Source organism: Martes martes (genome assembly GCF_963455335.1).
Source record: "Martes martes genome assembly, chromosome: 4".
Lineage (NCBI taxonomy): Eukaryota > Metazoa > Chordata > Mammalia > Carnivora > Mustelidae > Martes > Martes martes.
This window is the reverse complement of record NC_137891.1, coordinates 37,169,777-37,193,833: the sequence shown is the minus strand read 5'-3', so window position 1 is coordinate 37,193,833 and position 24,057 is coordinate 37,169,777. Positions and strand designations below refer to the sequence as shown.

The window sequence follows — 24,057 nt, the reverse complement described above, 5'->3', positions numbered from 1 at the left end:
ATCTTTTAAGTCCTCCAGTGTTGCTTTTCTTTTTCAAAAGTGTTTTGGGTATTCTAGTTTGCTGTCCTGTAAAAATTTTATAATCAGCTTTTCTATATCTGAATAAATATTGCTGGGATTTTGATTGGAATTTTTCCAAATCTGTTGATCAGTCAGAAGAAGATTGACATCTTTATTATGTTGAGTCTTTCAGCCATGAATATATGTAGATTATGTCTCCATTTACTTACATCTTTTTTGATATTTCATTAGCATTTTGTAGTGTTCAGCATACATACCTGTATGTATTTTATTAGAATTATACCTAAGTATTTATTTTATTTAGAGCTATTATAAGTGTAATTTTTTAAAAAAATTTTTATTCCAACTGACACTGTGGTTTGTAGAAATGGAATTAGTTTTTGTATGGTGATCTTGTATTCTAAAATCTTGCCAAATTTTATTTATAAATTCAAGGAGTTTTTCTATATATTCCTTGGAGTTTTCTACATGAGCAATCATGTCATCTGTGAATAAACATTTTTTCCCTCCCAGTCTTTATGCCTTTTATTTCTTTTTCTTGCCTTATTGCATGGGGTAGAATATTTAATATTATTTAGCATTATGTAGAGTATGAATAGTAAGAATGCATATCCTTGCCTTGTTTCTGATCTTAGGGGAAAAGTACTTGATCCTTCATGATTAAGTATGATGTTAGCTGTAGGTTTTCATCTATGAACTTCATCAGGTTAAGGAAGCTCCCCTCTACTGGTACTTTATTAAGAGTTCTTACCATAAATGGATACTGAATTTTTCAAACTTTTTCTGCATCAATTAGTATGATCTTTTTGTTTTTTAAACTGTTACCATCATTACTTTGATTGATTTTCTAATATTGAGCCAACCTTGTACTCCTGGCATAAACACCTGTTGGTCATAGTATATTATGAGTTTTACATGTTGCTGGTTTGATTTCTAGCTTTTTTTGAGGATTTTTATGTCTCTGTTCTTAAGGTCTATAGTTTTACTGTCTTTTCTGGTCTTAGTATCAATACTGATGGTTTCATAAAATGGGTTGAGTAATATTCTTTCCTCTTCTATTTTCTGTGGCACAAGAAAATGAAGAAAAGAAGGAAAAGAAGGATTTTCATAGTCCTTGTTGTGAGCATTAGGAATTCTCTTCCCATTTTCTGAAGCCAGAAATAGAGGGTTTCTCCTAGTACTCTGTCCGTACCTTATGCCAGCTTTTAGGTTTTGAACTGCGTTTAGCATAGACTGTGGGATACAGAAGGAAAAATGACAAACTCACCTCCATTTTGGTAGTATTTTTCACTCTGATCATCTTCTGCAGTCTTTTGTTACCTTTACTTTTCCGTGTCCTCCAATAACTACTCTGTTTTTAGGTTTTATAATTGCATTCTCTCTGCTTTTGGATCTGCATAGAGTGGGAGGTACAGGATTCTATCTTCCCTGGTATCCTTAAATTTTTTTTTTTTAAAGGGAACTGGCAACTAGCAAAGTGCAAAGTATATTAGATGTTTTTGCTTTGGAAGAAAAGGTTCATAAAAAAGCTGAGGCAAACATTCCTAAGCCTTGAAACTTCATTTATACTCACATTAGAAACTCAGAATGTCATGTGAGTAAATATGTTGTGGGATTTGTGTTTGTTTTCTGTTGATGAATAACAGATTAAGCACAAATGTAGTGGCTTGCAGCAACATGAAATTATTATCTCACAGTCCTCTAGGTCAGAAATCCAGGCAGGTACAGCAGGATTCTCTGCTCAGAATCTCACCAGGCGAAAATCAGGGTGTCAGTTGGGCTGGACTCTAATCTGGAGGCTCTAGAGAAGAAACTCGGTCTAGTTGTTTGCATAATCCAGTTCCTTATAGTTGTAGGATCGAGGTCCCTAACTCCTTGATAGCTGTTGGCTACCTCTCAGTTCAGGAGCCACTCATTCCTTCTCACCTGACCCCCCTCAACCTCAAAGCAGCAATGGCATATAATAGTGCCCTTCTCAGGCTTCAGATGTCTCTGACTTCCCTTTCTGCCTCCTTCATATGCCTTTTCAAGGGTTTATATATTTAGGCCTACCAAATCATTTCTGGCTGAAATTCAACTGGCCTAGGCTTTTTATCACAACTATAAAATCCCTTCATAGCACAGCAGTACCTAAAGTAGTGTGTGATTTGATCACTAAGGGAGAGGACTCGGGCAGGTGAGTCATCTTTAGAATTCTGCCTACGACAGAACCAGATTAGAATGTTCTGGGGTGCTCCTGCATAAAGTGACCAGACATTTACTTGTGCTGAGTTGGAGGCCCAGTGCTGCATATTAATGATAAAAAATAGGCACTCACAGAACTTGTTGATTGGCGGCAGATACAATCTCACAAAAAGATACTTGTGCAAGGCCAGCTTTGTGGACCAACTTCTGCAGAAAATGCTGAGCAGTACCCTGAACATTCAGCATTAGGTGAAGAAAGGGTACAGTAGAAAAGGAGCAACATGAACAAAGGCCTAGTGGTATGACATAGCAGGAGCTGGGAGAAGCAGGCTCTATAAACTCTGATATTTCTGGAACCTTATTGTGTGAGGTGGGCAATGGTGGCAGATAAAGAAAGGCAGGGCCTTTTTTTCCATTCTAAAAGGAGCTTGGTCTTTTATACCATAGGTAAAGAAGAGCCAATAGAGAGTTTTAAATAGGAGTGAGCCAGTCAGGATTGCATTTGAAGCAAATCATTTGGAAATTACTCTAGAGACTATATTAGTGGGAATTGGTCTAGACAGAGAAATCATTCAGGAGGTTTTATAATAGTTGAACAATATCAAAGCCATGAAGGGAAAAAATGGGGACTGGCTGGAATGCTGGAGAGGAGATTGGATTCAAGCAATATTTTGGAAGTAAAATTGACAGAACTTAATCTTTGAGTGGATTTGGACCAGGAAAAGAACATGAAATGGGTTAAAAAAAAAATCAGATTTCTGATTTGAGTCACCTGGTAGATTATAGAGCCATTAACTGAGACAGGGAATAGCGTAGGTCCAAGAGGAATAAATGGAATGTTTTAGATAAAATGATTTGATGAGCCTAAGAGAGTTCAATAGAAAGGAAAAACTCATTCATTTTTTTCCTTCATCACATCATTAAATACCCACTTAGTTTAGTACTTACTCACTGTACTAGACTGGACTAGACAGTAGCTTAGGCACTCAGAATACTAAGATGTAGGAGAGCCCATACTGTCCAGGAGCTCACAGTTCACTGGCCTGGGACAGATACATAAGAAGTTAACTCTAAAAATATATAAATAGGTGGCTGACAAGCCACGGTGCACAGGGTATTCTGGAAGCAGAGGATGGGCAGCATCTTCCTTGGCCGCAGGGTCAAGAAAGACTTCTGAAGGAACTGACTCAAGGACTAAGTCTCAAAGGGTGAATTAGGCAAAAAAACAGAGGTTTAAATGTTTTTTTCCTGTGTCACTGGGACCACAGTGATATCTGAGATGGGATCCATATCAAGGTAGTAGTCAAGCAACTCTCCGTAGATATGGCAGGTGTATATACATCCCCTCCCACTAGTGCTTTGACAGTCTTCAGTTAGGAGAAGTGGATCCCTTTGGTTCAGCAGTTGGCTTAGGTGGCCATTTGGGCAACTTCCTGAATAGATCACTAAATTGGTTCTATGGCTACAGAAGGAACACTTCAGACTCTTAATTTAAGTCTGCATGTTACAAATCCAGACCAAAGCAGATTGCTCTAGCCACCACATTTGGGTCTCCTCCTGCTGTAGCTTTTGTTTCGGTTTCCTGTTGTTCCTTTCGTCTCTTAAGATTGTCTTCTTTTTTGCATTGCTGTAAAGGTGGTATTATTTACTGTGAGGCCACAGAATTTGGAAACCCACATGAAAGGGTAGGGAGGCAGAGCAAATAAATGTATGGGTCATTTGAACCATCCAGTCCTCCTAAAGTATTTTGCCCACCAGCTTTATTCAGTACTCCAAAACCTACAAATCAAAAATAATGCCTTTCAACGTGTGGGGCTGGTATAACCAAATACTTCCCTGAAGAAGAATGAAGTCGAGCCCCTTCCTCACACAGTGCTCAGAAGTTAATGCAACAAAATCATAGACCTGGGGCACCTGGGTGCCTCAGTCAGTTAAGCATCTGCCTTCAGCTCAGATCATGATCCCAGGAAGGGATCTAGTCCTGCCCACCTCTGGCTGCCTGCTCAGCAGAGAGTCTGCTTCTCCATCTGCTCCTCCCCACAACTTGTGCTTTCACACTCACACTCTCCCTCTCTCACTCCCTCTCTTGCAAAAATAAATAAAATCTTAAAAAAAAATAAATCATAGACCTAAATGTAAGAGGTAAAACTATAAAACTTAGAAAAGAAAACTAAGTGTCAGTCTTTGTGACCTTGGGTTAGCAATGGTGTCTTAATATGACCCTAAAAGCACAAGCAAAATAATAAATAATTAGACTTCACAAAAATTAAAGTCTTTTGTGCTACAGATAATACCATCAAAAACCTGAAAAGACCATCCACAGAATGGGAGGAAATGTTTGTGAATCCTATATTTGGTAGGAACTTGTATCCAGAATATAAAGAACTCCTACAATTCAATAATAACTCCTATAATTCAATAATTCATTTTAAAATGAGCAAAGAATGTGAATAAACATTTTTCCAAGAATATATACATATGGCCAATAACCAAATAAAAAAGCACTCAACATCATTCATCATTAGGGAAATAGAAATCAAAATCACGGGGTGTCTGGATGGCTCAGTGGGTAAATCCTCTGCCTTCGGCTTAGGTCATGGTCTCAGGGTCCTGGGATCAAGCCCTGCGTCGGGCTCTCTGTTCAGCAGGGAGCCTGCTTCCCCCTTTCTCTCTGCCTGCCTCTCTGCCTACTTTTGATGTCTCTCTCTGTGTCAAATAAATAAAATAAAATCTTTTTTTTTAAGATTTTATTTATTTATTTGACTGACAGAGATCACAAGTAGGCAGAGAGGCAGGCAGAGATAGAGGAGGAAGCAGGGTCCCTGCTGAGCAGACAGCCCAATGTGGGGCTCCATCCCAGGACCCTGGAATCATGACCCGAGCCGAAGGCAGAGGCCTTAACCCACTGAGCCACCCAGGTGCCCCAATATTTTTTTTTTTAAAGAAAGAAATCAAAATCACAATGGGCTACTACTTCATACCCACTAAGAAGACTGTAATCAAATATGACCCAGCAACCCCACTCCTAGGTAGATACAAAGAGAATTAAAAACATGATCACATAAAAATTTGCACATGAATGTTCATAATGGCATTATTTATAATAGCCAAAGAGTGGAGACAACTCAAATGCCCATTAACTGTTAGTAGATGAACAAAATGTGGTGTATCCATATTAGGGTGTATTATTCAGCCACGAAAAGGAAGAAAGTACTAACAATACGTGTTTCAATGGGAATGAACCTTAAAAACTTACTACGCTAACTAAAAGAAACCAGACCCACAAGGCAAGATATTATGTAATTCTGTTTATACAAAATGTCCAGGATAGGCAAATCTATAGAGACAGAAATTAGATTAGTGATTTCCTGAGGCTAGAGGTAGGGAATGTGTGGGGAGGGACTGCTAAGTGGTTTGGGATTATTTTTGTTATGGTGATGATAATGTTCTGGAAGTAGATAGAGGCAAAAATTGCACAATCTTGTGAGTTTGCTAAAAACCATTCAACTGTACACTTTAAATAGGTAAATTCTATGGTGGGTGAGTTAACCTGTCAATAGGAGGTTTAAAAAAAAAAAAAACAATTCCTTTAAGTTACTCTGTTTTTTCTGTTTAAGAAAATATGGGGAGCAGGGAGCATTTTGGTATTGCAAAGGGTGACTCAGATGTCTGATCATTTCTGGTGGTCACCTAGCCAGAAGCAGGACTCTCCGAGTTTTGCTGGGCCCGATTAAAGAATCACATGAGAAGACACACTTAAAAAGAATTGCCTGAGGGAACATGGGTGGCCAGGAGAAAACTGTAAGGCGCTAACACCTGAGAAGGGTGAAAAGAGATCCTCCTTATGAAGAAGGATATAGAAACTAACTTTATCTGCTTAATAACCTTGCCGCTAGCTTCATATGGGATTGTGTCTTCTATATACTCGGTCTCCAGTGAAGAGAACACCTGTGAGGTTCAGTACGCTCAAACATAGGCGAGACATAGTGTGCCAGGCACTGGGTATAAAGACATATGACATGCCCTGCCTTCACAACAGTTATAGTCTTCAGTCTTACTGATGATGAAAACAGAAGTAAGAAGGCAAAAACAGAAAATTAAAGCTGGTCAGTTAAAAAAAAAAAAAAAGCTGGTCAGTTTCTATGTCAGGTGCTGGGTAGCAAATAAGGACAACACCTGGTATATGCTGCATATAAAATGGACTGTAGGCTTGAAGAGATCTCCGTGTACACATGTTACATTGGATGGGGTGTTTAAATGTTTTAGAATGCAGAATGTAGGGAACGATATAAGGGACCCTTCTGGTTCTCAGCAGGGCACAAAGGGGAAGCAAAGCTTTTCTACGTATACTTGATTAGGGAATGGGGCAGAGAAGGCTACTTCAGCTAATCAGTTGGACAGATATTTATTGACACTAGTATTTGTGTCAAACATTGTGCTAGATCCTAGGGGAAGTCCTTTTACCTTGGAAGAAAGAATGTCAGTTCTAGTAACAAACTAAAATAGCTGCTTAATTTTGGCTCAGAGTGGGAGGGCAGAAATAGATGTCCATGCTTGGCCTTCACTCTATCAGGAACAGTCACATGGATTGAGACACGATGGAAGGCACGTGAGTAGTCCAGGGAAAATGGTCCTTCAAGTAACTACATGGGAAGAACAGTTAGATGACTAGTGAAAGAATTCCAACACCTGGCATCCTAATGAGTCTACCCTACAAGTGTGGGGAGACTTAAACAGGAGCTTGACAGGGAAGCAAGGGTTTCTATTCAATGACAGAGCTTCAGTAATTTTCTTCTCTTTTTCAATTCTATAGCAGACATCAACTTGGACATATCAAAGCCTTTGAAAGCAAACCTGAGTTTCACCAAGTTGGATCAGATAAACAATTTATTAAAGAAGATAAGAAGTGCACACAGCAAAGAGACATCAGCGCCATCAGACACCTCACTGAATAAGGATGAGTTTCCAACCTCAAAATGTTACCGTGGAAAATTGTCGAAACCTAAAGTTCATGGTGATGGAGCACAGAAGATTCCATTTCAAGAAAACATGTGGAGAACTGTTTCTTGCTTTCAGAAAATTTCTGTCCATACTACTCAGATTGTGGTCTCCATGGAAACTGTCCCCCATCCTAGTAAACCATGCCTGTTAGCATCTTTGTCAACCCTCAGTGGAAGCCTTAATGTCAAAGCAACACAGAAAATACCTGGTAAGTCACAGAAAGGGGGAGAGGGAGATGATAATATGGTTTGTTGGCATCTGAAAATGCGTAATTTTAAAGATTCATATTATGTAGAGGTTAAAAGTTTTGTTTTGCTTTTGTTTTGTTTTGTTTTGTTTTAGAGGTTAAAAGTTTCAAGGACCATTACAGAGGGGGACATTTTTTGTGACCTTATTTTAAGAGCTAAGTTTGTAATAAGTCCTTTGAACCCAAATATTTTATCACCTTAAATGAATCTGTTGGTATCCATCTCTTTGGGTATGTTCCTACAAATGTCTGTAAAATCATCCACTTCTGAATTCCTTTTTACCTCAAATAGCTTAGTGGAACAGTGAAGTATCAAGTTTTGTGAACCCTTAGAGCAGTGTTTCTCGAAGCATGGTCGCAGAATCCACAGCATCAGCATCGCCTAGGAACTCGTTAGAAATGCCAGGTTTCAGACCCCACCCCTGACCTACTGAATCGAGAACTCTGGGCGTGGAGCCCGGAAATCTGTGTTCCAAAAGCTCTACAGATGATTCTAATGCACTATATGAAGTCACTGGTAACAATTTATTTAAAAAGAGAGAAATTGTTCAGGTGGCAGGTATGCTACACAAAGTGTAGCAAAAACCAAGGTTCAACTTGGCAAGGACAATGCCATTGACCATGCCAGCAGTGCCTGGAAGAGGAAGGCTATGCTTCAGTACCTAGCCTGGCACAGGGTGGTGTGGGGCTCTGCGTTGATGGGTGGAGAGGTGAGAAATCAACAGGCATCTACCTCTTTCTCTTTTGTTTACCGTGACGGAAATGTTAATGTGCCTTTTCACACTGAAAAATGGTAGGCAGAAGGAATGGGAGGAGCGGAAGAGAAAAGATAAGGTACAGGTGGGAAGTAGCAGTTTTCAGTCACAGAACCTGCTACTGTAGGAGTCTAGGGCACAATGCCAGAAATTCTACTTTGAAAAGCAAAAGTAGCATAAAGGAAACATTTTTTTCCACTTTAATTTGCAGGAAAGAATTGGGGCTAGAGGGATGGTGTAGGGGATAAAGTAAACCCTAAAACTCTCTGTAACTTAGTTGCTTACTAAAAAGTGGTTAAGTGGCAGCTGGAGATCTCCTGGGACGTAGTTCCATATAGCCAGTTTGGGCACAGTAGTTTAAGAGATAAAGGAAAAGTTTTATGGTTGAGAAGTATGAATTTTAGGCCAAAAAGTAGATGATTTATTTCTTTCTCACCAGAAATATTTGTGACCAAGCCAGCTAAAAGCACTGTATTTTTTTTTATTGTCTTAAAAGTTAGAAATGAAAAATGTAAGGTCCGTGGGACATGAAAGACTATGAAACACTGGAGGCTGCAGTGTCTGATTTATCCACAAATAAATTGCAACCCAGACAACACTGACCGGTTCCCACGCCTTTCCAGTTGTACCTTAATCATAGCAGGGAAAGGTTAGGATGCAAACAGAGGGGAAGAATTTAAATGGACTGTCCTCAATTCTAGGTCCTTTTCTGTCTTGTTTTATTCGTTTGCTACTCATATTTTACCCACTTTTAATGGTGTCTGTCCTCAATAAACATCTCTATAATGTCATTAAAATCCTCTCACTGAGCTCCACAAGATAGTGGACTCATTCTGCTTTTGTAGCTTGTTTCTTTCCCCCCTTCATCCTGGAAAAACTACATACCCCATCCCTTTTACAATTATGCCCTTCAATCTAGTTAAACACAGAAACAGAAACTATAGCTCCTACAAAGACATATTGTATACAAGTGTAATGTGTAGTGTCCAACAAACGGTCTCAAGGAGTTGTGTCAACAAACCAAACCAAATTGAAGTTAGCTATTTAATGGGAACAATTTTATTATGAGAACATAACGAATGCCAAATCTGTTTTCTCTACATTTCTTCTTCATGGAGCAGCATGCCCAGTTTAAAAAGATAACAATGTTAGCAAGATAATCATTAATTATAATCAAATAAAATAAGAGTGTGTTAAGTTCTAGCTGTTGCTAATGGCTGATTTCAGGGAAACTATAACTGTGAGATTATCACATATTTTTCAAAAATTAATTTATAGCTTAGCAAAACTTTTTAAAAGCCAAATATCATCTTGAAGCTCTGAACATTAATTTCATTATATAGTTGAATACCTTAAAAAATCATGCTTTTCAACCTGGATGAAATATACTCAAATATACATGCAAGATACATTTTTGATGAGTGATAAAGAGTATCCCTCACGCCCCCCCCCAAAAAAAACCCTCCTACCAGTAGTTATATTTCTTTTGTATTCTGCAAGTGACATCGTTCTGCATTGAACTAAACTCTTTTATAGTATATCTTTGAGCTGAACCGAGTTAATGTCAGATTTTTATAGTTTGAATCTAATACAGAAATACCTGACTGTGTCTTTGATTTTACAGTTTATATAACTATTGTGACCATCTGCAGCAGCTGCACTTTTCAAATTATTTGCCGAACCAAATTGAGCACAGTGACAAAAGTAGTCATCTCAGATGTACTATTAAACAGAGAGAGAAAAAGGAGCTTTGCCTTGGTACAGTATAGCCATCTGCTGTACAGATGTTATTGTATAGAATGACTTAAGATAAAATAATTGTAGAAAATTTTCATTAAAACCTCAACAATTTGCACTTGTTTATGCGAATCTGCATAACTCCCCAATGAGACAACACACTTGGGGTTTCTTTGGTTCTCACTCACTTTCCCTTTGATCCTTTTTGATGTGCTGACTTTAATAAACACAGTCAAAAACACTGCAAAAACATCATGGAAAAAACTACAAAGGAACAATTATAGCAGCAGAAACTACTCTAATCCCTAACTTACGCAAGCTATTTTTAGTGAAATATTTTTTTTAACACTCTTTATGTGACAATGTTATATAAACAGGGTAAAACAGTCCTTTCCAGATGAGTTTTAATTTAGGAGCTGAAATAGATTTGTAATGCCAGAGGAATCTTATGTTCTAAGTAATATTTAGAGAAACACAATGGGGAATGTGTTGTAGGCATGTTTCCTCACTTCTGAAAGGTACAAAAAATATTTGAGTTCGTTTAATGATTGTATTTTTTAATCATCGAAACTGTCATAAGCTTATGGGAAGAGTATGGGGGAAAGGGAATAATAAAAGCATGAGAAGGGAAGGTTAATCTTCTTCCCAAGACACTGGCAATACACTTAAATCTAGGAAGGTTTCATATTCATTTACTGGTTTTTGCAACAAAATATGTACAAATTTTTCACTGAAATGTTCTCATCATTTGAACCAATATGAAATGGCTGAATATTTTCAATTTAAAAAAGAAGAAAAATCCACAAATTCTTCTCAGCCTTCTGTACTATCCTGTGACCCTAAACTATTAGAGTTTCAAGGGTCTTAATTTGTTTCCGAATTCTACTCTGCAGATGCTAGTATAACAGCAACTTATAATAACCTAACTCTTATTTCTGCTAGAATACTTACGTTCTCCCATATGTCTTTGGTAAAATGCCTCTGAAGTTCTGATTCTAGTAGATGTAATGCTTAGATTTTTTCAGTTGGTATATAATACTGAAAAAAATAACAAAATGAATCTCATTTAGAGATTCTATCTTATTTTCGGAAACATTTTTATTTCAGAAAGGCTGATAGTCTTTCTTTTGCTATCTATTAAATCCATCCCATTCTGTAGTGTGTTCTTTTAAAAATGACCCCCTTCCCCCCACCTACACACATAACACAATCTTTTTTGCTGTTTGAAGTATGTCGTTTTGGAGAAACCATAAGTATATAGCTATAAATTGTGAACACAGTGTAGCACTTTCCACAGGCAGGGTGGGGAGTGAGCTGCAGACTTTAGCTCCCCTTGTCAGAGTAAATTATGGCTCTATTAGGGCGGCACTCCTTTAGATTTTGGCAAAGGAGGGTACACGATTCAGACTGTGGAATGGCTATGCTTTAGGCTGCCTTGCTCTTCTTGCTCAGGGACGCTTAGATTAACAACTCCATGGAGATAAGAAAAAGGGAAATGGGATATGAACAAGTTCAGTGGCACAAAGGATTGGGGGAAGAGCCTAAGTGAGGCCATCTTGGTTCTCATTTTAGTCAGAAATTGGAGAAAAGTTGCAAGGATCCCCTATCCATAGGCACTTAGGGGACTTGTCATCCATGGCAGAAAACAATGAGCTGAACTCCTTCTGGTCAAAGAGCTGTCGTTTAAATAACCTTCTCCACCCCTGCCTCTGTCATCCAGATGCACTTATCTATGTGTATAAACAAAAACAGAGAGAAAGAAAGCATAGCCGCATTATTTTTCACATAGACAAATTCCTCTTCTCATGTTCACCGAATTCAAGAGCAATAAAATGTAAAGAAAAAAGTTCCTTTTCATGTACTGAAAAAATGAAACCTGGTCATTAATTGATACAAAGTGGAGCTCCAGCTTTTCATTCCATAGTTAACTGGATCTCCTGAGGAAAATCTCTTAAGGCCTTGTCATAGCTGTTGGATGCGGCAGAAATACAAGTAAGCCTAAGGGGAAATAAAACATTAAATTAGATATGACTACCTAAAATAATATGTCGCAACAGCAAGCCATTTACAACACCCCAAAGACTTTTGTTACTTTTAAGAAACAGCTTCTCTTTCCAGTGCCTGAACAATAGGAGGTGAATGCTTTGACAGTTAAAGCCGGAGGACACACTTGACTTTCAAGCTGCCACTGAGGATTGAAGTGGAGGCACAGCTTGTAGACAGCTATACAAATCACTAACAAACCTTAATGAATATTGGGTGTGGGCATCAGGGTCCTGTCATTTTTGACACTATATCCCAAGTAGCATAAACCCAACACTCAAGGAAAGGTGGGGACCTCATCGGGTCTGTAACATCTGGGATTTTATTTGTCATTTTGGCATACCCCGCAAGCGCAAAAGAAAGAGTAAAAGGGGATTATCTTGACAATGAAATGAGTTACTGAATCTTGTGATAATGAAAAGCAGAAGAATTCTAATGCCTTTCTATAGTCCCTGAGGTAGAGGTGCGTTTATAGTTTTGCAGAAGTAAAATGGAGGCAGGCAGAACAGATGGCCTAGAGTCTGTGAAACATGACACCCCTCACCTCACAACTGAGTACCACTATTAATCCTGGTCCGATTCCCTCTTATTACTTTATAACAAGGTTCAAAGTTGCTACTGATGAACTAGTGTGTCCCTCTTACTTTACTCTTAAATTACCTATAGATTATGGATTCTCTTCAGCGGTGATATTTTCCTGTGTATACTGAGGACCGTTGAGACATTCAAAAAAAGTAGAATAGGAAGTTCTAAAAGTTAAATGAGAAATAAGGAGAAAAAAGTAAAATTCTCATTACTTTTTTCCAAACTAGTGTTTCATATTGTTTCTCTAATATGGTGGGAAATAAAAATCATAAATGTATAAGATGCTGTCTGGGGGATTAATTCTCTTGTCTTCTTCTTAAAAAAATCACACACGATGGAGAAGAAATCCCACCATGCAAATTTTATTCCCCTTGTTGTAATTATTACATACAATAATATATGATTAGCTGGAATTTTGGATAATAATAGGCAATATTAATACTATTATCTTTGATCTTTTTTCATGCCCTTAGAAAGAGAGGTAACAGATCAGGAATATTTGATTTTTAAAAAAAAAAATAAAAACAAAAGGTCAAAAAACCCACTGGGAGATGAATGCTATTCAGACACATTTATAGGGTTACTTCCTCTTTTGTTTAACCGAATTACATTGATACAGTCTTCTACATATTTCACTTGGGATACTTAAATATTTCTGTTTCAAAAGCTTTGTGCATTTTTTTAAATGTCTTAATGATTATTATTCTTCACATACATTTTTTGTTTTAGTGCTAGGTGGTCACCGTAGCTGCTTTGGATTCCAGTGGGAAACCTTTAAAATACATAGGATAGTTACTTTAGAAATGAAGATGGTAACTGCTCGGTCGCATTTCTGATGTGTTAAAAATCCTCTAATAAGCAAGCAGCTTCAGATGTCAAGCACTGTCATGTGCTCTGTGTAGTGAACATCGTGTACCTGCCCAGCCTTTCGTAGAGGGAGATGAGCTCATCTCAGAGAGATAACCATCTCTGACTTTTTCTTCTGATTCATCATCGACCTGAACTCCATTTGAACCTTGTTAGACAAAAAACAAGCAGAATTCCTGGCCCAAACTATAAAATATAATTAAGCCCTTTTGAAATGATGTGTAAAAGAACATTGCTGTACCCCCACTTATAACCACTACCACCACCACAACCAATAAAGTTAAATCAAGCACTGCCTGTAATGGATTAAAATAATAAATGTTCCTGGATTTCAGTGTTTGAAGTACTTGAAGAAAACAGGCTCCCAGCAGCCCGGGTAGCTGAATGCAGGAGAGACATTTATTAATGACGAGTTCAAGGATTTGGCCTGTTTAAGATCATTACTTTCTGTTTACCGTGTGTTACACATCTTTTACATTTTTTACACAGCCCACATGTGTCCACATGCAATAATGAAAGCTTTTATTCCAACAAAAGAATTGTTAATTGTGTAAATATGGTTCTCTTGGGGAATGTGAAGTCTTCATAGGACTCTGCTTCCTCCTAATGAGAAATCCAGTACAATTATACTCTTCCAAGTATATCCACCTTCAGTCTTGTCTCTAGCCACATTGGTCTATTTCCTCCTATTGTTTTTAGTTACCAGATTCTAAACTTAATCTAGACTGCTAGAAAACTGTTGACCTTAGGTTCGATACTTTAGAGTTGTGTCCCATTGCATTGGACTTTGTATATTTTAAGTAGCATAGGGAAAAAAATGCTCTTTATTTCTTTTCCTAGTTTTAACAAAGGTATGGTAAAGAACGATTTTCCCCCTACATTTGGGAAGGGGGAAGGGCAACTGATAAAAATTTCCCATATATACCTTTTTAAAACAATGTTCTATAGACAGGAGAAAAAAGGGCCTTTGAGACAACACAAATACTATCAGTTGACAGAAAGATATCTCACTGCAAAGTGCTGTTAGAGAAGAAAGTTTCCGGAACGCCTGGGTGGCTCAGTTGGTTAAGCCGCTGCCTTCGGCTCAGGTCATGATCCCAGGGTCCTGGGATCGAGTCCCACATCGGGCTCCTTGCTCAGCAGGGAGCCTGCTTCTCTCGCTGCCTCTGCCTGCCTCTCTGCCTGCTTGTGTGTACTCTCTCTCTGACAAATAAAATAAAATAAAATCTTTAAACAAAAAGAGAGAGAAGAAAGTTTCCAGTCGCAGTAATTAGGAGATCTCAGTAGCCTCTCCTCTGGGTCAGTAGGAGGTGAAATGAACAAGAACTGTTGTAGCCCTCCATGCTGGGACAGTGGAAAAAGAGAAGATTAGGAGGAAATCTCTCTCCCTCACTCTACTGAACTTGTGACAGCATTTAGTTTTGCCTGTGGTCACAGCAAATTGCCCTCCCATCCACATAAGCCATGAGTAGACTATTTGCTAGGAAAGTTTCTGGCATAGCAACATTGTCAGTGATGAGTGACTGAGGACACATCCTAGATGTTCTTTTACTTTCTGGCTGGGCGTCTGGACCTGTAGGCTGTGTTGGCATAACATACTGAGGCCATGCAGGACAGCTGGGGACGGGAAAAAGCATTTATTCACAACCCTGTTGCCAGTTGGAAAAATGAAATTACTAAGAGCTAACTAATAGCAGTAGTTTTTATAGAGCAACCTGGGTGCTGGAAGGAGGCAGACAGAATCTGAATCCTAGCCCTGCTACTTACTGGCAGTTGATGGTGGTAAAAGTTACAACACAGCTCATTTCCGAAATGAAGGCAAAAATACTGAATTCACAGACCTGCTGAAAGGATTAGGTGAGCTAATGTACTCAGAATACCCTACACATTCCTTGGCACAAATTTATTAAATTCTTCAATGAATATTGGCCTTTTTTGTATCTTCCTTCCCTTCCCTCTCTCAGTGGCATGTGAATGCTGAAGTCATAGGTCAATAAATTTTCGAGTTGCAAGTTTTCTTAAAGATCATACTTTTCTTTATCAAGAACCCTTTTTTATCCTTTTCTCTTGTAGATCTCATGATCCAAACACATTGCTTTTAGGATGAGATAGCTAACATAACTACACCAACTTGATATGACTATAACCAAAAAGAAAAATTTACTGCACCTCCAAGCTTGTTTCAGATAGATTCATGATTTCTTTCGGGGTCTTTGAAGTATGGAAAATACCTCATGAACCACCTTTACTATGTGAAACTCTCTCAGGTCAAAGAACCCTGGGTGGAAGCCCACTGAGCTAATCCTAACTCCCCCCTTGAGCTAAGGGTGAAAGATCAAGTGATTTGCCCAGCAATATTCTGAGATGGAGTGAGGACTAGAACATGTCTCCTGGCTTTTGATTGGTCACTTACACCAGTCTTAAAACACCTGGATTATGCAGATCAAGACCAATTTCTAAGCGACTGTAGTAAATTGTTAAGCAAGTCATTTTGCTTTCAACACTGTTTGAGGAAGTTTATACCAATTCTTCCATCCATGTAACTTACTTTAAAAAAAGATTGATTCACAACAGTTTCCTCATGTAATTAAATTAACCAGCTACCGTATTCATCTAAGGAACTTTTGAATTTTGTATTTACTGTTGTTCTTTCCTCTGTAAGAAGGTTGCAATATACGTTCCAGTATGCATGGTCAGATCTGCCGGTCTGGTTAAAAGAAAGAGAGAGAGAGAGAGAGAGAGAGGAAGGAAGGAAGGAAGGAAGGAAGGAAGGAAGGAAGGAAAAAAATAGAAAGAAATGGCTACACGGTCCAATCAAGTTTTATTTTTCTAATAAACCGACACAACTGTGAAAACAGTGAGCATTGTGGCAGTTGGAGAGGAAGAAAGAGGCAAAGCTTATCCTCCATTACCCTTTTTGGTATTTTTAGTTTAGTTTTTCTAGACTCTGAGAGTTCTAAAACATTTCTCAAGAAATACCTCTCCCAGACAAAGACCAAATAAAAATAGCCAACTTGTAGACATTTTCATCTTTGATGAGTAATTCCCCCTTAATTTATGTGAAAGAAAAAAAAGAAGTCCCATTCCTGTTACTTGTCATTTTATTATGGCCAAAAGAAGAGGTTTGTGTTAGAGCCTTAGAGCAGGAGGGCGGGGGGCGGGGGGAGTTATTCAGCAGTGAGGACTGGGTGAGAGTACATGGGGATTGGAAACCCCACCCATGGCAAATCATCAGATGGGATGGCATACATGTTAGCAAGGGGACCACCCGGTTAGGCTTTCCTTCTGATGGCTAGACTTTGTAGTAAATTTGTTCAAGAGCATCAGCAGCACTTTCAACATAAATGTAGTTCTCTAACAGCTTTGTTTTGTTCTGTTTCATATATTAATCTTATGCTGTATTTTAGTTTATATTAATCTTATGCTACATTTTAGTTTACTACATTAATAGGTACAAACATATAGTCATATTATAAAATAGAATGTAATTGAATACAATCTGATCAACTTACATATTCTGATGGGGTTGGGGACAAGGTTTATTTATTTTGTTCATGTTTAAAATACTCAACTGCCATTTTTTATGTACTTTAACATAATTAGTTGAAGGAACTAAAAATGAGAAGAGTTTTAATCATCTTTTTATGAACCATACTTAGAAAAATTTTTTCTGGTCATCTCTTTATGGATCATCTCTTTGTAGGTCTTTATAAAAAATTTTTTCTTCCTCACTTTTTCAGACACCCTGATGCTTCACTGTTATGCAAATTGACCTGTAGCTGTATCTAACCCATGCTTGCTGATTTTCTGGTAGCCTTAGATTATTTCCAGCTGTATAAAAAAATACCTGGATGTGTTTTGCTAGCACATGTCATCACTGAGTACTCTTTCTCATGACATACAGAAGCCCTGATTCGGATTGCATTTTGCATAGACAGCATGTAGAGAATAGGAGCCTTACCAAGTGTCTAGTAGAGACTGACGATGCAGAGCTGGCAGCATTTTGTAAACATTCTCCAAAACAAGTGGTTTGCATTTATTAGTCTTCCGAAGGAGGATTTGAAGGGTCATGAAACTACTTGTTCCTTGAACTAAATTTTTACACTCAATGAAAAGTATGTCAGTATGCAAACCAAGCAAGATTATTTCTGTTTATCGTAACAGTTTTTTCTGAAATTGCTTCTCAATGTTGTTACACCTCATTTAGTTTAATTAAATATCTGCCATTAGTTTGCTAGGGCTGAAATTAAAAATATAAACACAGATTTTTGAAAGAGGCCAATGGAAAAATCAGGCAGAAAAGCATTCTTTTGAATGGAAGGAAGTAGAAGAGGTTATAGACTCGGTCAAAATGACCTGATCACACAATTGCTAAGTGCAGTGTGGGGTCCTGGATTGGATCCTGGAACAGGAAAATGACATGAGGGGAGTAATGTGAAATTCAAATGAGGTCTATAAATTAGTAGTATTGAGGTTAACTTACCGTCTTTTGAGAATCATATTATAGCTTATGTAAGTTAGCTTATGTAATTGTTAACTTGAAGGGAAGCTGAGTGAAGGGTATCAACTTTGCTGTAAAAGCCTAATATTATTTCAAAGTTAAAAGATTTTTTAAATGACCTGATAAGTGTTTGAGTAACTTTACTAATATTCATGCTTTAAAAGTTTAAGTGACCGTTTAAAAATTTACATTTCCACAGCATAGTTCTTTAATTTTTTTTCTTCTATGTTATTTTTGGAAATTTAGGGGAGAAAACAAACAGTTCAGAAGATGTAAAGGATAACACATCAAACACCTGTATATTTGCCAGCTGAAACAAACGTAAACGCATTGTCATATTTGCAGTGCGCACACACACACACGCATATACATACACACTGAGATAAAATGTCACAAAATCATGTGGCCTTTTCTAGCGCTAAGAAGATAGCTCTTTATATTTTTTACATGTAGTCATTTTATCCAGCAGTGCATTCGTAGTCCACTAGGAAGGAGACGAACACATTCCTTAATGCACTTTCTGTTGCCATTTCTACCAGATTTGAAATGTCTAAGTATCCAGTTTACATGAACTCTGAGTATTCTCCATGGCCCTGGGTGTATGTGTGTGGTTGTACATAAAACAAGATTCATTTCATCCCAAGGAAGGTATTTAGCATGTTTCCTGATGAAAAAACAAACAGGAGAGGACGATGTCCCATAGGCCAGCTTCTCACGGAGTGAAAGAAAGGGAAAAGGAAAATTAATAACCCTGTCACGGGTCCCAGGGATTATTTTCATATTTTGTGGTAAAAGTGTGAAGTTTGGTTTACCATTTATAAATGACCCTTTGTGAAATTTATCACCACTCTTTATTATTAAGTGATCATCATCATCTCTTATTACTGGTCATTTACGCCAAGACTAAAACCACTTGAACTAACACTTTTTTTATTATTTTGTTGTAGCTTTTTAAAAAAAAAGAATAGCAGGACTTGTTCAAAAGGAAACAGAGACTCTGTTTTAAACTTAAAAGCTGGTACTTGTGGGCAGCCTTTTCTGTGGTGGCACCAGTAACCGGAACCCCTTACTGAGGAGCAAAGCCGCGGCCGACTGGTGTGTGTAGTCAGTGTGCTGGGCCAATGGGCAGGTGGGGGATGGGTTAAATCAGTTGCATAAGCTTCCCAAGCAAACCACACCTCATTTCCTTGTAGGTGTATGGCACAGAAGAACAGAGAAGGAGGCAGAAGGGACCAAGCAGGGCACACTTATGTCTATGCCTTTGGACATAGACTTATGTCTATGCCTGTGCTGTGTCCTCACTGCCAACATAATCATCTTCCATTCCCTTTGGCCCCTGTGTATTTAAGCAAGTCCACAGTCCGTGCTAGTAGACCTGAGATAGAGGCAAGTTCAAACTGTAAAAGGATGACAGAGGTGTAAGAAGAGAGTGTAGAGTGTAGAGTAGACTTATTATTGGGGAAAAGAAAAGAAAAAAATGACAAGAGACTTAAATATAGGTACACAAATACTTGATTAGAGTGAAAGAATTAACAGCATGAAGGAGAGTACAAAGCAAAAAAAAAAAAAAAAAAGATTTCTTTGATAGTAGAGAAGTGTCCCTGTTTTTTAACAGTTCACTTATTTAACAGTGTCAATATTACACACGATGTTGATTGTTTTTTCCCCTCTAGTACTTTCTGAGATCTTGGAACTTGAGGCTGATAAATTGCCAAGGAAAAATCTGGTGTGAGAAAAAAAATGCAAATTATTTACTTTACCTTCGTCTACCCAGTATGTAGTAGATAACCAGTAAATGTTGGTTGAGTATTGAATCCATGTACGCATAAATACCACGGTGGAGGTGATCTCAGATATCCAGAAGGCTCACAGTTAGAAGCATGGGAGTAGCACTGGCTTAAGAAATTAGTCATGGTTATGAATTACTATCCTAAGAAATTGTCTTTAAAGCCATGAGGGTAGAGAAATTCCCTGGAATAAGGGATTAGGGGTAAGGAGTAAGAATAGAAGACTGTGGGTTACCCTTGGCAATCCCTTTACTTAGAGACTGTAGATCATTTGGGATGCTTTGGCTTGTAAATGACAGAAAACGCATCCTAAGCTGATTTGGGACTTGGTGCTGTCCTTAGGCGTGGCAGAATCCATTAGATCTCCCCTCCGTGTTACATAGCTTTGGCCTCAGACCCCACATGGGGGCTGCCAGCAGCTCCAGCGCCTTCATTTTCTTAACTTCAAAGCCAGGGACAAGAGGAAAGGTCACTTTTCCGAAGGTATTAGTGTACCTCATTGATTTTCATTGAATTTCACGCACATGCCTGAACCAAAGCCAACTCCGAAGAGTATCAAACACGAAAATCAATAACTTTGGCCAGTTTCTAGCCTTACAAGCCTACTTTCTGGCAAAGCAGTCCTTAGATTCTATTATCGCTGAAATAAAGCTACAGCTGGAACAGTGCCTGCCTTAGTTGTAAGGTCTCTGTATCTCAGGTACATTGTGCCTCCTCCTGCTCTCCTCACCACACACCTGAGTCTGCCTGGCTTTCTTCTTGAAGCAGGCTCCCAGGTGTTGGCCTGACCACTGGCTTCCTACTGGGCCATTTTTCTGAGATTACAGTCCCGACCTTTATCTTTATTCTCCCATCAATTCTAGGTATCCCATTCTCTCTACCCAAGCAAAGAAGAATAGGATTTGTATGACTACAGTGAAGTGTTCATGCATTTAACAGTGTACGCAGTGACACAAAAGCTGTCAGTGTTTCTATATTTATTTGTAATAATTCAAGTTTAGAATTTTTTTCTCATGTCCTTCCTCACCCCAGGCGATAAATACTTCTAATTGTATAACTGGGGAATTAAGAAAAGCCTTCTATCAACCCTACTTAAGTTCTTTGAGAAGAGATAGATACTTTCTGCAGAATATACATAAGATGTAATAATGTAAATTTTGTCATTCCAGTACTAGTCTTTTTTTTTTTAAGCAAAACCTCAGGAACTACTTTAGACAGTACAATATCAGTATTTGAGTAGTTCCTGCATAGTAGAACTATCTAGTAAGATCTAAATTCTATATGTATTAAGTTACTTCTAAAAAGATTTTTATCATATGCTTGCAAATATCTTTGTATAAATGAAAGGTATTATAGAGTAAGAAAGGTAATCTCCTTCATCTGTATGCTCCAGACAAAGTGTTGTCAAGCCCATTCTTTTTTTTTTTTTAAGATTTTATTTATTTATTTATTTAATTGTCAGAAAGAGAGAGAGAGAAAGCACACAAGCAGGCAGAGAGGCAGGCATAGAAGGAGAGAGAGGCAGGCTCCCTGCTGAGCAAGGAGCCCGATGCGGGACTCGATCCCAGGACCCTGGGATCATGACCTGAACCGAAGGCAGCGGCTTAACCCACTGAGCCACCCAGGCGTCCCATGTCAAGCCCATTCTTAACAAGACTCCTAGAGATAGATATTAGCCCTTTCTTTTGGTAGACTTTTCTTGGTAATTACCTTTGCTCCCATGAAGCTGTCCTTTATGTCTGTCTTAGTTCTTCTGCTTTAATTTTCACCACTTCAAAGTGATACTCCAGGGATGATTAGAAATCAGCATATTAGAAGGGATGTTCAGCAAGTTTCTTACTGTCATAGGAAGAGGTACAAATAAGGAAAGAGAGAAGGCTAGAAACCACTCTCTAGTGCATATAGGCTTCCTAGCCCTCTCTACTGAGACGGCCTAGAAGCTGAGAGGCCCTAGTAACAATGAGCTAACCTACCACCCAGATTTTGTTTTCTAGATACCATTCTTCAGCAAAAGAAACCCTTTTTGGAGAAATGGCTGATGCCATAAGGTGAGATAGGAAAAATACAAGATAAACCTAAAACATCTTAGATGGCCAGAAAGTGAAGAAGTTCTCAAAAAATGTTGGGGGTATATCAGAAGGACACAGGACCCAACTTGAAGGGGTTCTTAGTGCCCAGAACTGGGCAGAAGCAACAAAGTAAACGATAGTATTAGATTATAACCCATAAAATAAAATAAATACCCTTGAGTCCATACTAATACGAATACATAGTTGAACTGATAAATGGGGTAGAAAGGACAGCTCTTTTTTACCACAGAATGCTAATTAATAAATGCAGAAGAATAAGAAAAAGGAAAGAATAAGGAAAGAATAAGAATGGAAAGAATAAGAAAAATGGAAAAGCAACATGATCACACACCACAGTAATAATCATTGCATGCATGAACCATTGATTGTTGCTAAAACATTAGCAGGTGAAAGTCTGATGTAAAAGAGGTTACTTGCATGATCTTCATATGTCTCCCCACAAGATAATTGTTATTTTCAAAAAAAACATAGCGGTTTTACAGTGGTAAAACCTGACAGACACTACTTTAGCCATACAATCAGAGTTAATATTGCCAGTAGTGAAATATCAATATCACATACCCCAGTATATGGTAACACGGAGAAGGGCATCGCTTCTCGGGGATTCTTGCCAAAAATTTATAACTTCATTCTAAGGAGAAAACATCAGATACACTCAAGTGGAGAGACTTTTGGCAAAATAATTGGCCTGGGCTGTTCAAGACCATCAAGGTCATTAAAGACAAAGAAAGGAGACTAAGGAGACCTGAGAGCTAAATTCAGTGGGGACCCCAAGTTTGGATCCCAGACCATCAAAGGACATTTGTGGGGAAAATGGCAAAATTTACATGAGCTCTATAGATTACTTACTGGTATGCTATCAGTGTTGATTTCCTGATTTCTGTATTTCTGCTCAGGTTACGTAGCTAGGTAAGAGGTATATGGTTTATGGAAACTCCGCACATTTTTGCAAGTTTTAGGTGCTTCCTACATTGTTTCAAAATAAAAAGGGTTTTGTGTGATATTTTTTAGAGGAGGGGAACTTGGCATGGATGGCTTCTAAGGTCTTCTCCATCCTACCTTATTATTCTTTGACACAGTGATGCAAAATGAAGAATGGCAAAGATTTAAGCACCCTTCTGTTTTGTTTGTCAATTAAAATATATGTTGGGAGAGATAAACGTTGGATCACATTTTATACTGGCAATTCAGTTTGGTGGGTTATATCTTGAAGGGCTATTCTTGTGCCCAGTCCTATACTGAATCAGATGGTCTTGCCTCCGGAATGATCAGTCTACTAAAGCTTGAAAGTGATGTGGTCTACATTTCAATCATTTAGCTTACCGAAGTCTCTCTTCCTTGATGTTTTAAAATAATGGAAATAGATAGAATGATCTAGAAATTAAGTCATGGAGATAAGAAAACAAGAGCCCCCAAAGTGGGCCCTGAGTTTTTTTAGTCTGGGTGTCTGGCAAGGTAGTAATAAACCTTAAATGAGGTAAACAACCTAGAAGGCCTTTGGTATTAAACATTTTGTGTATGAGGAACCAAAAGAATATTCACATTAAGATTACTACCAGATAATTGGGTATTTCACTGTAGGGCAGAATGAAGATGCATGTATTGGGAAATAAAGGGAAATACAATTCTAACATTCCCTTACTACTCATTTGCTGGATGACTGTACTGAATCAAGCCTATACTTCCATAATCCCCATTATGAGAATTTTGGAATAATTAATTGGTATGTTTCATTTAGCAGATATTTACTATTGAGAAGTAAATATTTCAGGAAATATATTGCAGTTAGGTCAGGAAGTTATGGCTTGTGCTCTAAACTCCATTAATGGAAATGATTTTTGATTCTTGGGTATTTGGGGACCTGTTTCTTTCTTTTTTTTTTTAATTTTCTGTTTTATCTCTTTTCTTTGTCTAAATGAGGGGTAGTTGTGAATCAAGAAAGTTGTATAAATGAAATGGAAATCTTAGTGCCATAATAGAGTTGAAATTTATGAAACTGATTTCTACCATCCTAAATTTTAACAGAAGTCTTAGCCCTAACTTACGTGAGTGTGATGTCTTCCATGGAAGTTTAGAAGTTATGGTCTTATTTCTGCAGTAGGAGCATACAACCTATGTGAAGTTTTCAACTCTCCACAGAGTTGAAGAGTCAGTGTGGGTACTGTACTTTGAAACGTGTATACTATGGGCCTAAGGTGTTTTTTAATCTTTCATCTCTTTTAAGGATCAAATATCATTA

The 24,057-nt window shown here is 38.1% G+C and overlaps 1 protein-coding gene across 1 annotated transcript in view; it reads left to right on the top strand.

Moving 5' to 3' along the window:
• VPS13B (vacuolar protein sorting 13 homolog B) overlaps positions 1-24,057 on the top strand; it is a 611,735-nt gene that overhangs the window by 438,385 nt on the left and 149,293 nt on the right. The window contains exon 27 of the mRNA XM_080801635.1: positions 7,019-7,414. Coding sequence (XP_080657761.1) covers positions 7,019-7,414 — 396 coding nt within the window. The remainder of the gene's footprint in view (positions 1-7,018; positions 7,415-24,057) is intronic.